Raw genomic sequence first — 13,826 nt, 5'->3', positions numbered from 1 at the left:
CTGTACGGTTACTTGATCCAGTATGTCAGAGAGGAATGCTTAGAGATAAAAAGTTCAGTTGCCTATGGGTGAAAGGGTAGGGAGCTGGGGGAATCTAAAATGTGCAAAGAGAAATGATGAATTAGGTTTGGACCATATACTCGAAAAGTTGCCAAACTGGTCAGGTCTTTGAATAGTGGTGGTAACTAGTAATGGGTAATGGAACTATAAACTTGATGTTTAGTAGGTTCTTTTTACTAGGATCTCAAGGAAGATTTTTGAGGTTTAACTGAGTGAATTCGTGGTAATTATAAGTTGCTGGGAATCTGATAAGGCTAAAAATAAACCTGATGAAATAGGAGACCTAAAATAAGATTCTTGACTTCTGTATTTTCGGTTAAACCAGAAACTGATAAATCCTTAACCTACATAACATCTTGGCTCTGATTGCTAGGTAGGGGAACTCAGTGTTCAAACCCTGATAACAGTCATGCTACTAGCTGAAGTAGAAAACTAAAGAGAATTAAATAAATAAAATCTTCTATGTCGCAGTCCAAACTATCATAAAGACTTAATTAATCCTTAGTTCTTGAATTCTTATTCTATCTTTGAAGTCAATCATTGTTATTGTTCTTTTTTATAATGTTATGGAAAAAAACTGAACAGATCTGTTAGTAATTGATTATATCTGCTAATGGTAGATATTCATTTTTTATTCATGTAGCTTCTTTCAATGGTTCTGCCTGCACTCTCTTTGGATGTTAGTTTCCCCTGCCCCCTTCCCTACCCCCAAAAAGAGGCATCTCTATTTTTATATTAAGTGGTTCACCTTGTAGCAATGAGTGATGAGGAAATCACTTAGTAATTTAGATAGCATGCCCTTGTAAGACAAAAAGAGAGCATTTTTTGGTTTTTTTAAAAGGCCTTGGGTTAATGCTTTCACTATGATATATTTCTGGTACATATTGGAGATAGTTCCCTGGATAGACTTGGATTTAGTTTTAGTGGATTGCAAATGACTAAATCAGTAGTCAGACTGAGACAATTTTTGGACTTCCAAATCGAATTATTGATTATTCACTCTGGATCACTCTTATGTGTTGGAACTAGGGAAATGCAACCAAGGTTTTGCTTTGTATGATCAGCATATTTCCTTATGGTTTGTTCCATATTTTCTACATTAAGAAGTGTCTCCCTCCAGCTAAGCCTACTGCCCTGGAGTCTTTTCCTGTTTAAAGCCTCTATCTACTCCTTGTACCTTCGTTACATATGCTTGATTATCAATGAAGAATTATTACCTTTTTTCTTTTTTTTTTCTTTTTCGAAGCTCAGTTATCATTTTCTACTTGGTCTGGATGTATATGGCTGTTGATAAGCTGGCTGGCATTTATCCACTTATTGCCTGCAGTTGAAAATTAGTTTAGTAGTCTATGAATTTTAGAATGGCTTGAAGCTTAACTCACGTCTCAACTGCTTTTTACTAGTGAAAGAAAAGGGAAATAAGAGAAGCCAGTTATGCAATTGGTATTCAATTTATATTTGCTTTTTGGAAAATGAAAATTCAATCGAGAATGATGTTGCTATTACATTTATTACAGGTTTGGCAAATTGTTCAACTTGAAATGTCTATTTATGGTGTTGCAACTTGGAAATCCACCATTGTTGGCAGGTGCTAGCAGAGCAAACTACTGCAAAATGTTGAGGTAAATATCTGACATGGATTCTTGAGCCAAGGCAATGCTTGGAATTTTCTAATTAGTTAGGAATAGTTCTCACAAAGGATGTTTTCTGTCAAAGTTTAGGCAGTTAGAAATTACTTGAAAAGTTTTTTTTTTTCCATGTTTATAAGGAATCATGTACTATTCTGTATATTACGTATACATGAGTTTCCTTTTTCCTTATATCCATTTTCTTTTTGACTAGTTAACTGATTAAATTCCCAAAGCTATGCTGGTATTAATACCCATGTCACTCAGATTTTTCATTTTTATTCAGTACCTATGGTCGGCATCCATGCCTGACGCATAACCAGGCATGATTATTTAGATATGGTCCTAAAATTACGTGAGAAAACTTTTAAAATTTTGAACAAATTCGTATTTATACCTATATCTGAGTCACACCAGAGTTGGACTAACCAAATTTTTTATAAGGTGGCTGATATAAACAGTGCTATAAACGTCTGCCCACTTTTCATTTCGAATCGTAGCTATTTGCACCTAGAAAACTGTGGAACCAGTTTTTGATTTTTCTGACAGTTGAGTTGCACCATAAATTAGGTCCTTGGGACATAGTGCGGTGGTTATTTGTGTCTCCTTTGCGTCTAATTTTCTGGGCAGTCAAAAAAGGGTGCTCCATTGTTGTATTCGTGTGATCTGTTATCAAGTAGCCATTGGACATGGTTGTCATAAGTATGAAAGTAAATTGTAATGTGATTAATGGTCGGTCATATGTGGTTTTGCTGTTGTTTATAGACCTGTATACCTATGTGTACTGATGTTGATTAGGATAAGGAATGATCATATTTGGTTTTCCTATACGGCAATATAGTCGCATATATTGGAAGTAATAAAAAAATGGATGGGATATACGACTTAAAAATATCACAGTATATTAATTTACTAATATGTTAAGATTTATATGTCTGAACATAAATAAATAATATTTGAAATATTATTCTTAAGGATTTGTGAATAGTAATGATGGATTTCTTATATCTTTCCCCTTCATTTGCGTAAGTTAGGTATAATAAAACTAAAATATTTATGGGTTTCACAATATTATTTGCTAATATGAAGAGAGTTGCCCAATTATGAAATGCGTTGTCCAAGCTATGGGCTTCATAAATAATATAACTAAGATTAGTTTGTTATTTCAATTCGTGCCATTTAGTTGTTTTTATGAATGAAATATTGTTGATGCATAAGGTGGATCACAAGTGTGTTGGAACGAAATGTATATCCCCCCAGTCTGTCTTTTGGTAATACTCACCATTACAAGATTTTGTCTTCTTTTATTTGATATTACTAGATTTAGTACTTTTAGGCGTAGTATAATTATAAAATTAAAAAAAACATGATATATATATATATATATATATACAGAGTACCGCGTAATAAAAATATGGACATGCTCCTAGACTTCATGGGTAATCTGCATTATAGATTATTGAATTTCGCTTCAGCTTCCAAATTAATTATAAAATTTTAATTGAATCAGATCACTTCATTCAACTTTGATTATTAGGAAAATAGATTTCCTATTGTCTAAGAATGAACCTCAAATAATTGATCAATTTGTATTATATAAGTATTCGTACTTGGAGTTAGATTGTATTTTACTTTTAAAAAGAATGACAAATTAGTCTTTGTACATTAGATTAAAAAGTAAATCGATTTTTTTGTTAAAATTTTATTCATTTCTATTATGAAAAATTGCTTTTAATAATCAAACCATTACACATGGCGTATTATTTGTATCTTTTGTTGACATACAATGAACTATTTTAACAATAGAAATGAACAAGCTATTTCTAACAGTGGAAAAATCAAAATTTTAAAGAAAAACATCAGGTTACTTTTTGAGCTAATGCACATGAGTAAATTTATTATTTTTAATAAATAGAGAATAAAATATAATACTTTTCATAATATTTTTACTTCAATTTCTTAAATCTTTTCATTCTTTAGCCGACTTTTTCAACACGTTCGAAGATATTATTATTATTATTCACTCGACAATTGAGGTGTTTGGTTTTTTTTTAAATAACTTTCAAATTCAGTTTTGAGCATAGCAGATCATTCTCTTCACTAAAGAAAACGAGTGGGTGGGATTACCTTGTTTCCATTTTCCATGAGCTCTAAATTTGTTTTTAGAACTTCTAAACAAATTGGAGACTTGGGTTAGAAGATTGATCAAGAATGAGATAGGAAGGACAGAGAAATTGACTCAATTTATTATGATTTTATTTTTAAATAATTGAAAACTAAATTTTTAATAATTTAGTTCGAAAAAAGACTTAAAATATTTTTATTTAAAATGTTAATTAAATAATAGTTTGTTAATATCTATCTCTATATTATGTATACTATCTTATTAAATTAGTTTCACGAATTAATCGAGTATCAATTTAATTGAAAATGATTAAAATTTTCCTCTTTTCATTAAGTAATAAATAATTTAAGTTGCTTTTCTTATATTTTATATACATTTTGTGAAAATAAATTTGAATAAAGGCGTAGACTTGAACACAAGTCATCCTAATTCATGTAGCCTTAACTTTACAAATTTGATCAAACTCATTTATTTTGATGTATTTTTTAAACATGTTTGTTATACCCATATTGTGAGTGTATTAAAATGTAGCAAGTAGTTAATGTTGACTCAACTTATGGATTAAAAGATGAGTTAATTTATTAATAATTAAAATTGAATTATGTAATTTGATTAAATTAAAGGTTGATGATGTGTTGAAGAATCGAGTTTAAGTTGACTGATGTTATCATATCCTATGTTTGGTTTAATTTCAGCTATAAGAATTGTAACAAGTAGATCTTATAAATTCCTATGTTTTGCTTAGTTTCAGGAATGGAAAGAAAAAATAAAATGGCCATAAAGATGAAGATGATATCCACCATTCTGTCTTTGGTAATTCTTTTCTTTTTTTCTCTTATATCCTTTATTCTGCTGTGAATGGTGATGAAAACCATCATCACTTAAAGCTTGATGATGATGGTTTCGGTGAGAACATTCTCCGCTAATCCATCATCCATATCAACCTAAACAGATGATGATGGCTTCGAAATTCTAATGACACCAACTTTTAATATCCCTACAATGAAAATCTAAGATAACATGCTTTGGTCAGTCATATGCAACTCAATCAACATTAGCATTGAATCATAATTTAAATAATCATCATCTTTCCTCTGAAGACTTTCAGGCCAAATTCATGGAGTCTTTTTTCTCGTTTTAAGTGGCTAGAGTTCAGTAGTAAAACAATACCATCCAATCTGTAGTAAATACCTTCTCAATTATAAACTTGGTTCATGTGCTCCAACCAATTTGTTCCAATGGCCTGTCTTCATGGTCCAAATTGCAACTGAAAATGTAAAAACCTGCAGAACCAAATGCCCATTTATGGCATCTCCTAGAAAACCTTCTGAAACTAGTTATTAGCTGTTCTATCCATTCAAAGTGGTTTAAGTTGAACAATTTTCATTTTTAGCTATTCTGTTCACTATAATTTCCCCCTGGATGTTCTGTCAAAACTGATATACTATAAAACCACATGTTCAAAACTCTCGGAATTATTTATGGACAGACAAAAATTACTAAATAACAGATATCAGTTATGAAGATTACCTGAACAGCTCAACAAGGCCAGACAAACCAATTCCTTTCTGTGGTTTCTAGGAATGATATATACCAAAAATACCATAGTAAAAGTCTAAAGCAAACTCTTTATCTTTCTGTCCTACTCGTTGAATTCTTTTCAGCCAAGGTTTCTGGGTCACTGGTCACTTTGTTCTCCAACCGGCTGTCTAGAACTTCCAAAACATTATCTGGTGGGCATTTGTCAGCAGGATTTTTAGGTGATACTTGACAGAAGCATTCTGGCCAAGAATTTGTATAAAAAGATTCAGGTGACACCCGCTTGTGAGGTCCACCGAAGTTTGTTTTAAGCATGACACGCCTAACAGCTTCTTCAAAACCGGCTGTCCGTCCATTCTCTCGATCAATGAATATTGGAGCAAGAGCTTTTCTGTCAGGTCTAATTGTGGTCCGAAAACCATAATAGAGGCGGTGGCCTAGTAGATTGTTGGCGAAGTTGCTAGGTCCATCATAAGTTGGCATAAAAATGTCAGAAAGAAGACAAACCATGTAATCAACAGCAGAGCCTAACAACCCCTGAGTGTTCGTAACCAGCTCCTCTGAAGAGTCTACAGAACTGTGATTCTCAAGGCGAGGGAAAAGATCCCGAAAAGGTTTCATAAAACGCTCTCCCCCAAATAATTCACCAGCTGCTAGGTATATCCTGGTAGAATTGTCAAATCCCATAGCATGCAAGATAAGACCAACCTGCAGTTTGAACAGTCAGTATTTATATATAAGAACCATCTCTCTCGCCACTCCCTGTGTAGAGGAATGATTAACAAGATATGCTACCTCTTCTGGAGTTAATGGGCATTTTCCAATAGCCCTTCTTTCTTTGTAGACAAGTCTTTTCTCTGCAAAATTTTCCTTCCTATACTTCTTCAATATACTTTGCTCTTCTAGGTTAAAAATATCAATGCACCTAAAAAACCATTCAAGCCCATAGCTAGTCAAAGTCTTCATGCATATCATGATATTTATTACATCCAAACATGTGTTATTATTCAATAAAACATGTACGCATCAAGTGGATTAAAATGGTGATAGTGGATATATAATTACTTCAAAATGGGTGTATTCACAGAATATTGCGTTGTACCCCAACCAACACTTCATCCTTAGCATAAAATTTAACAGACTATACATGGTTATAGAACAAAAATCAAACTCACTTATTTTTAATGTGTTGAAATATGTGAAACCCATATATTTTGAGAATATATTTTAAAGTTATTTAGGTAGATAAATCTTAAAATAAATCATTTGAGATATTCTAGGAATATTTTATTATATCTTTTAGTAGTTTTTAGAATAAGGAATTATTTTCCTTATCTTTTAGTAGTTTATTAGAATAAGGAAATTATTTTCCCAATTAGATTATGGCTCTTTTCTCTAATTAAATTCAATTGTTTAGTTAATAAAAGATAGAACAGTTTTATTAAATACTCTTTTAAAAACTTTTATGGTATCAGAGCTAAGTTAAATATCTAGTAGCATCATGGTTAAAACAACCTTCACCGAAGATAAGAGATCTAGCAATCAAACAGAGGAAGAAAGTTCTACCGTTGAAACAACTAATGAAAATTATGAAAGCCAAAGTTCTCTAGAAGGATCTTCGTTCACTAAGGAACAATTAAAGCATCTACACAAGCCTTTTCAATCACCACAATTTTGGATGAATTCTTTTGTTCCTAACTCATCCAAAAATCCTTCTTCCTCTTTTGCCCAATCAGGTACGGATTTTTCTGTTTTTTTAGTATCAAGCCTTGTAAAACAAATACATAGATCATTGATTCTGGAACTAGTGATCACAAAACTAGTAGTAATTTTCTTTTTTCAACTTACACACCTTGTGCAGGAAACAAAAAAATCAAAGTAACAGATGGGTCGTTCTCGGCAATAGTTGGGAAAGGCACTGTTAAAATTTCTTCTTCCTTGGTTTTACATGATGTTTTACATATGCCAAATCTAGCTTGTAATCTCATATCGGTCAGTAAATTATCCCAATCCTCAAATTGTCATGTTATATTTGACTTCTCTATGTGTAAATTTCTGGGCATAGTCTCAGGGAGGATGATTGACAATGCTAAAGAATTTGGTGAAATTTACTTTCTTGACGACGATCATCTAAGTCAACCATCAAGTACTTTATGTTTAAATTTTGCTTCTAGTTTTGATAAGGTTATGATTTGGCATTATAGGCTTGAACATTTTAATTTTTACTATTTAAGATATTTGTTACCTGACCAATTTAAAAATAGAAATCTTTCTTCATATCACTGTGAATTTTGTGAATTGGCTAAACATCATCAGTCATTCTTTCCACCTAAAAAATATAAAGCTTCCAAACTTTTTTCGTTAATTCATAGTAATGTTTGGGGACCCTCGAGAGTCTCAACTTTTTCAGGAAAACGTTGGTTTGTCACATTTATTAATGATCATACTCGCATTTGTTGGGTGCTTTTATTAAAAGATAAATCTGAAGTTAAAAATGTGTTTCAGTTTTTTTATGCTATGGTGAAAACACAATTTGGTGTGAGAATAGAAGTATTTCAGAGTGACAATGGTGGGAAATTTTTTAGTGACCAATTAGGTGTTTTCTTAACCAAACATGGTATAGTCCACCAAAGGTCTTGTACAAATACACCACAACAAAAAAGGGTTGCAGAAAGAAAAAAGCGACATCTTTTGGAAGTAACTAGAGCTTTGATGTTCACTAGTCAGGTACCACAATATCTTTGGGGCGAAGCCTTGTTAACGGCTACATATCTTATTAATAGAATGCCTAGTAAAACTCTAAACTATAGAACTCATTTCCGTCTCTTTAAAGATAACTTTCCTAACTCTAAATTGATCACAGATTTATCCCTCCGAGTTTTTGGGTGTCGTGTTTTAGTTCATCTTCACAACTACGGCAAACTAGATCCTAGAGCAAAAAAATGCTTCTTTGTTGGCTATGCTTCTAATAAAAAGGGTTACAAATATTATGATCCAATTGGTAGGAATACTATTGTTACCATGGATGTCACATTTGGTGAAACGCAATCTTACTTTGATTTTAATTTTCAGGGAGGGAATTATAGTAAGGAAGACTCTATAATTGATCAAAAAAACACTAGGATTGTACAATATAGGGATTATAATAATGGGGAAGGTGAATTTATAATTAATACAGAAATTAGTGATGTTAATGTCATTAATGAAAAGGAGTATGAAGGTATAGAGTCTGATCATGAGAATAAAGAACAAACAAAGGAGTTAATTATTTACTCAAGAAAAAATCGAAATCAAGAAAGTGGAATCAACCATATTCATCACCCAGAATCCAACCCGCAAGATCTTGTCAAAAATCTAGGTAACGCTCATAATCCAACCAATGAATTTTCTGATTTAGATTTTCCAATTGCTAAAAGAAAAGGTGTTACAAATGTTGTCAAATATCTCATGTATAACTTTGTGTCCTATAAAGTCTTGTCTTCTACATTCTCAACCTTTATTTTGTGTCTTGATACTGTGAAAATACCTACAAATGTGAAAGATACTTTACAGATTCTTGAGTGGAAGGAGGCTATTTTAGAAGAGATGCGCGCTCTTGAAAAAACAGGTACATGGGAAACAGTGGAATTACCTGTAGGGAAAAATACTGTGAGATGTAAATAGGTGTTGACAACCAAATTCAAACCGGATGGATCTACAGATAGATACAAAGCCCGATTGGCAGGGGTGAAGCCAGGACAATCTTTTAAGGGGGGCCAGATGAAATTTTAAATTTTTTATAATCTATATCTTTATAATTTTTAAAAGACTAAATCGAATTTTTATTATTTTAGAGGGGGCCAAAGTACAATTTTACCTTTACTAATTTAAAATTTTTAGGGGGGCCGGGGCCAATGCCAGCCCCTCTCTAGATTTGCCACTGCAGGTTGGTGGCTAAACGGTACACTCAAACAAACGTGATAGATTATCTTGAAACATTTGCTCCAATAGCCAAATTAAATTCTGTTAGAGGTCTTTTATCAATTGCTGTTAATCTTGATTGGTCCTTACAGCAGCTAGAAGTGAAGAATGTTTTCCTAAATGGGAAACTTGAAGAAGAAGTTTACATGGATCCTCCTCCAGGTTTTGAAGAAAAATTTGGAACTCGAATATGTAAGCTTAGGAAATCTTTGTATGGTCTAAAGCAGTCTCCTCGAGCTTGGTTTGAACGGTTCACTCAAGTTATTAAAAAATAAGGTTACTCACAAGGGCAAGCTGGTTACACAATGTTCTATCGACACTCACAAAGTTCACTTAGAAAGGGCTAAAAAGAATTATGGAAGAGCTGAGGAAACCAATAAGTTCACCAATGAAGTTGTACTGTGATAGCAAAGCTGCCATTAGTATTGCTCACAACTCGGTCCAGTATGACAGAACTAAACATGTTGAGATTAATAGACACTTTATCAATGAGAAGATTGAAGGAGGCCAAGTGTGCATGCCATTTGTTCCTTCAAAACAACTGATTGCTGATATACTCATCAAAGAGCTCTCTAAGACAAGCTTTGATTTTCTAGTAAGCAAGTTGGGCATAATTGATATATATGCACCAACTTGAGGGAGGGTGTTGAAATATGTGAAACCCATATATTTTGGGGATATATTTTAAAGTTATTTAGGTAGATAAATCTTAGAATAAATCATTTGAGATATTCTAGAAATATTTTATTTTATCTTTTAGTAGTTTATTAGAATAAGGGTATTATTTTCCTTATCTTTTAGTAGTTTATTAGAATAAGGGAATTATTTTCCTTATCTTTAAGTAGCTTATTAGAATAAGGGAATTATTTTCCCAATTAGGTTATGACTCTTTTTCTCTATTTAAATTCAGTTGTTTAGTTAATAAAAGACAGAACAGTTCTATTAAATGCTCTCTTAAAAACTTTCATAATGCACTAATAATGATTTCAAACAATGATATGTAGATGCACACTGACCTTGCATGCATCGTATAAGGAGATGAAAGATCTTATATTTCTTAATGTTACAGCTAAGGCTATTCAGGCACAAAGCCCAAGCAAAATGAATGCATAGCCTAGACAACCTATGCCAACTGTGAATGAATTAACATAGATATAAAATGATAAGAAAAAGAACATACCCAGCAAATGCCAGCATATCCATCTCAAAACGAAGATGTATCGACATGAAATGACCCTGTGCCCGGAGTTTATCAACTATTGACTCACTTAACTGCATAATATTTGGCTTGAACCTCAAAGCGTGATAGTTAACTCTACACCTCAACCGTTGATACTCGGGATTGTCAATTTCTTCAGCAAGACGATGTGAAAAGGGAGTCAGATAAATAGCACCATGTTCTTGCATTTTCTTGAGAGCGACTGTTGTATACCACTCGATAGGAGCATCCCTCGGAGGGCGAAGCTAAATGAATAGACAAAGAAGCAAGAGCAGAGAAAAGACATAAGTTTCAACAACTTCTACAAAACTTAAAAATTATTTGCCTAACTGATTATTATAATCGATGGCTCCAATATTTCACACCTGATACCCTTTTATCTTCTTGGTTTTGCCATTTTTTCGGATTTCAGGTATGCTTTCCACAATTTGTACATCATACTTCAATGTCTGGATAAAATGCTCAACATCATAGATACCTTGGAAACCACTGGAGAGAAAAGATGGTATCATTCCATTTTAATTGTAAACGGTCCACAAGTACAATGGCATATTGCTTCAATAAAGATCTGGAAAACACATTCCATGTGATGTGTCTATATATTCCTAATTTTTTTGTTAGGAAGGTGAACAATTAATACTCAGCAACCATATAAATTAAAACATAAAAATGACTGCAGAAAATAATTGTAAACTCACAAAAGATCTCTGCATTAATGGTGGTTTAAGTTTCAGGGAGAAGAAACGGCAGAAAAAAAAGTCTAGAAATGAAATTGATTAAATAACTAGTTCAAAAACATCAGTTGCTGAAATTTTCTGATATGTTAGAGAACAGAAACGATGGCCAGAGCAAATCATATATTAATCATCACTCTATTCAATCACATTGCAGTATAAAAAGCTTCTCAAAGATAAAGCAGATATACCTAACCAAAAACTACAGAAAATAATGTAGAAAGTGATTCGAGTTCATGAGCAAGCTCATATCTTAGTTGGATCTTCCAAACTGCTAGTGGTTCTCTTCCTAATAATCCTTGGATTTCTTAGTTTAGGAGCCAGTTCACCAAACAAACTAAGAATGATAAATGCAAAAAAATCTGAGTAACTTCCCTTAAGTTGCAGGTAACTTGAACCATAATAAATTGAAATGAAGATGACTCGAATTGACCAATCAAATTAACACAAATTTGCCGTAATCATAGCAAGTTCAATTAGAAGAGTAGCAGAGAGAGGAAGCCACCTATTCCCCAGTGAACAAATTAGAAAAGATAAAGCCATGCAGCAAGAGAACACATTAATCTTCACAAATGCAGATGAAAATATTGCAAACAATCATAAATTTTAATAATCTTCTGTTAGCCTCTCTAAGATGCCAAATCCAAGAAATCAGAATTTCACTTCCTATGGCTTCCAAAAAGGAAAATGCCTATAATTGCCAAGCCATTAAGTTTTTGCACTGTCTAAATAAATGTTTAAATTCTATCTGAAAATTTTCCATCTAAAATCTGTGTCCCTACTCATAACGTACACTGCTTCTGTTATAGAAGTACCCAGTTAATTTCAAATAAATTGAAAAAAAAGGGGGGATGGAAATGACGAGACAAGATTACCTTTCATCATGCCAAAAGGAGTTTGCATCCAGCTCAGGCAGTACAAGTGTGGCATTCATAATTCGTGCAGCAAGAACTGCATTACAGATCTAGAACACCAAAAGAAGCAAACTTAATATTTTATTTAAAATTTATAAACCACGGAAGCAATATCAACACAATCTTACTCTATTTTAAACTTTTAAGCCTTTTTACACTAAGAATCTAAAACAAAACATAACCATAAAAACTCAAGCTGGCTTGCACCCATTTGATTTCCATGGAAAAACAGAGTATGATAGAGTAGAATTTACAGCAAAAAGGTTAACACAAACCGCGCTGCGTTGTTGGTTCAGACCGCCATTGCAACGGACTCGAAGATAACCATTAGTTTCCCTTGGAGGAGCTGCCAGAATATAGCAATAAGAATTCTAAGGAACTTACATTTTTACATAAAATCAATTCAAACATAATTTTTTTTCTTTGGGAAAGTTATGAGTAGTTACGGGGCCAATCAGATCGTGGAGCAGATGAAGGCCTCCATCCACTAGACTTGGCACTTTCCCAAAGTTCTTCTGCATTGATCTGAATAAACATTTCAGAAAAAAGAATGATCAAAGGTTAGAGTGATTGAAAATGATGACCAGCCACTAAAAGTGGAAAAGGGCGAGAATAAATCCTATTCACTGGTTTAGCTCCCACAGGTATATAGTACGAAATAATACAACAACCAGTCTCAAGCATCTGACTACAGAGGAACTGTTTTATTACGATTATCTCAAACCATTACCTATAAAGATAACAAAAACCTATAAACAAATATTGTTAAAGGAAGCGGAATCATGCATAAAAACACCTAAAGTCTCTGAAAACTAGCTAATGATCCTCTTGGACTTAATCCGCATGATCCTAGCAAATTAGCATAAAACCAAACCAATGCAATAAATAAAACATTTCCACTTTGATGATTTTTCATGCAAGTAAATAGGTCAATTTATGAGGTACATTACAAACGCCAAATAAAGTACAGACCAAATGAGATGGTTTGCAGACGCATCAAACAAGAGATTCCCCTAAGGCTTCTATTGAGCGTGAGCATTACTATAGACTAACTCAGACAACAAACTAATAACATTTATGCCTTATTAAGTTTCAACAATCTGATAACAGAAGCAATCCGCAAATTCGCTTAATACTGAAAATTTAATCACGAAGCCAGGGATCAAAATCAAGACGATCAGATCCTAACTCTTTACAAGAACCACTAACCTCGGAAGGCTCTAGAGATCCGCGATTTCCGCCAATTGTAGCCGAAAACAAAAGCGAGAGCGTGCAGATCAAAAGCACCACAACGGCAATCGTTAGTTTGGCGTAAATTCCCTTTGCTCCTCCTCCTCCTCCTCCAGCTCCTTGCTTCCCATGCTGCCTATGCAGCCCCGACCTAAGCAACAAAATAGAAAGAAGAAGTTAAAAAATGGCAGTCTGGTTCAACGGAAAACCGAAAATTTTAACGGAAAAACAAATTAACTAGTTAGTTTGTAAACCTCCGCATAATTACGAAAGACAAAAAAAGCAATGTATTATTCCCAGATCTGATGTTTTTACAAATTTCCTTCTTTCTGGTTGTCGGTTTTACTTGGCGCGCTGTAAAACCTTGAAATTAGTCAATGTAATGGTTAAAATATGCTATAGCTCCCTGTCCTCTTT

The 13,826-nt window shown here is 33.2% G+C and overlaps 2 protein-coding genes across 5 annotated transcripts in view; one reads left to right on the top strand and one right to left on the bottom strand.

Moving 5' to 3' along the window:
* LOC105776619 (ENHANCER OF AG-4 protein 2) overlaps nucleotides 1-1,901 on the top strand; it is a 12,509-nt gene extending 10,608 nt beyond the window's left edge. For all 3 annotated transcript variants that reach the window (XM_012599374.2, XM_012599375.2, XM_012599373.2), the window contains one exon: nucleotides 1,578-1,901. The gene's annotated coding sequence lies outside the window, so the exon portion shown is untranslated. The remainder of the gene's footprint in view (nucleotides 1-1,577) is intronic.
* Nucleotides 1,902-4,851: 2,950 nt separating this feature from the next.
* On the bottom strand, nucleotides 4,852-13,749 carry LOC105776317 (O-fucosyltransferase 1). 2 transcript variants are annotated; one of them, XR_008190033.1, is made up of 10 exons: nucleotides 13,664-13,749; nucleotides 13,389-13,560; nucleotides 12,626-12,704; nucleotides 12,455-12,525; nucleotides 12,141-12,229; nucleotides 10,897-11,020; nucleotides 10,493-10,776; nucleotides 6,148-6,277; nucleotides 5,344-6,060; nucleotides 4,852-5,096 (listed from the first exon to the last, which is right to left on the bottom strand). XR_008190033.1 is itself a non-coding variant. In XM_052622603.1 (9 exons), exons 1-9 carry the CDS (start codon nucleotides 13,669-13,671, stop codon nucleotides 5,443-5,445), a joined length of 1,575 nt encoding a protein of 524 aa, XP_052478563.1. In that variant the 5' UTR covers nucleotides 13,672-13,749; the 3' UTR covers nucleotides 5,239-5,442. The 2 variants fall into 2 exon arrangements, 1 of the variants encoding a protein (XP_052478563.1); XM_052622603.1 differs by lacking the exon at nucleotides 4,852-5,096 and having other exon boundaries at nucleotides 5,239-6,060.
* Between the last annotated feature and the right edge of the window lie 77 nt (nucleotides 13,750-13,826).

Source organism: Gossypium raimondii, chromosome 10 (assembly GCF_025698545.1).
Source record: "Gossypium raimondii isolate GPD5lz chromosome 10, ASM2569854v1, whole genome shotgun sequence".
Taxonomy (NCBI): Eukaryota; Viridiplantae; Streptophyta; class Magnoliopsida; order Malvales; family Malvaceae; genus Gossypium; species Gossypium raimondii.
Note: the sequence above shows the minus strand (reverse complement) of the source record. Positions and strands in the feature narration are given on the sequence as shown.

Excerpts from the sequence above, each read along its gene's own strand:
- LOC105776317 (XM_052622603.1), bottom strand. Across the intron at positions 12,230-12,454 it reads TGAACCAACAACGCAGCGCG|ATCTGTAATGCAGTTCTTGC; the intron begins GTTTGTGTTAAC and ends TTGGTGTTCTAG. Across the intron at positions 10,777-10,896 it reads AGAAGATAAAAGGGTATCAG|CTTCGCCCTCCGAGGGATGC; the intron begins GTGTGAAATATT and ends CTATTCATTTAG.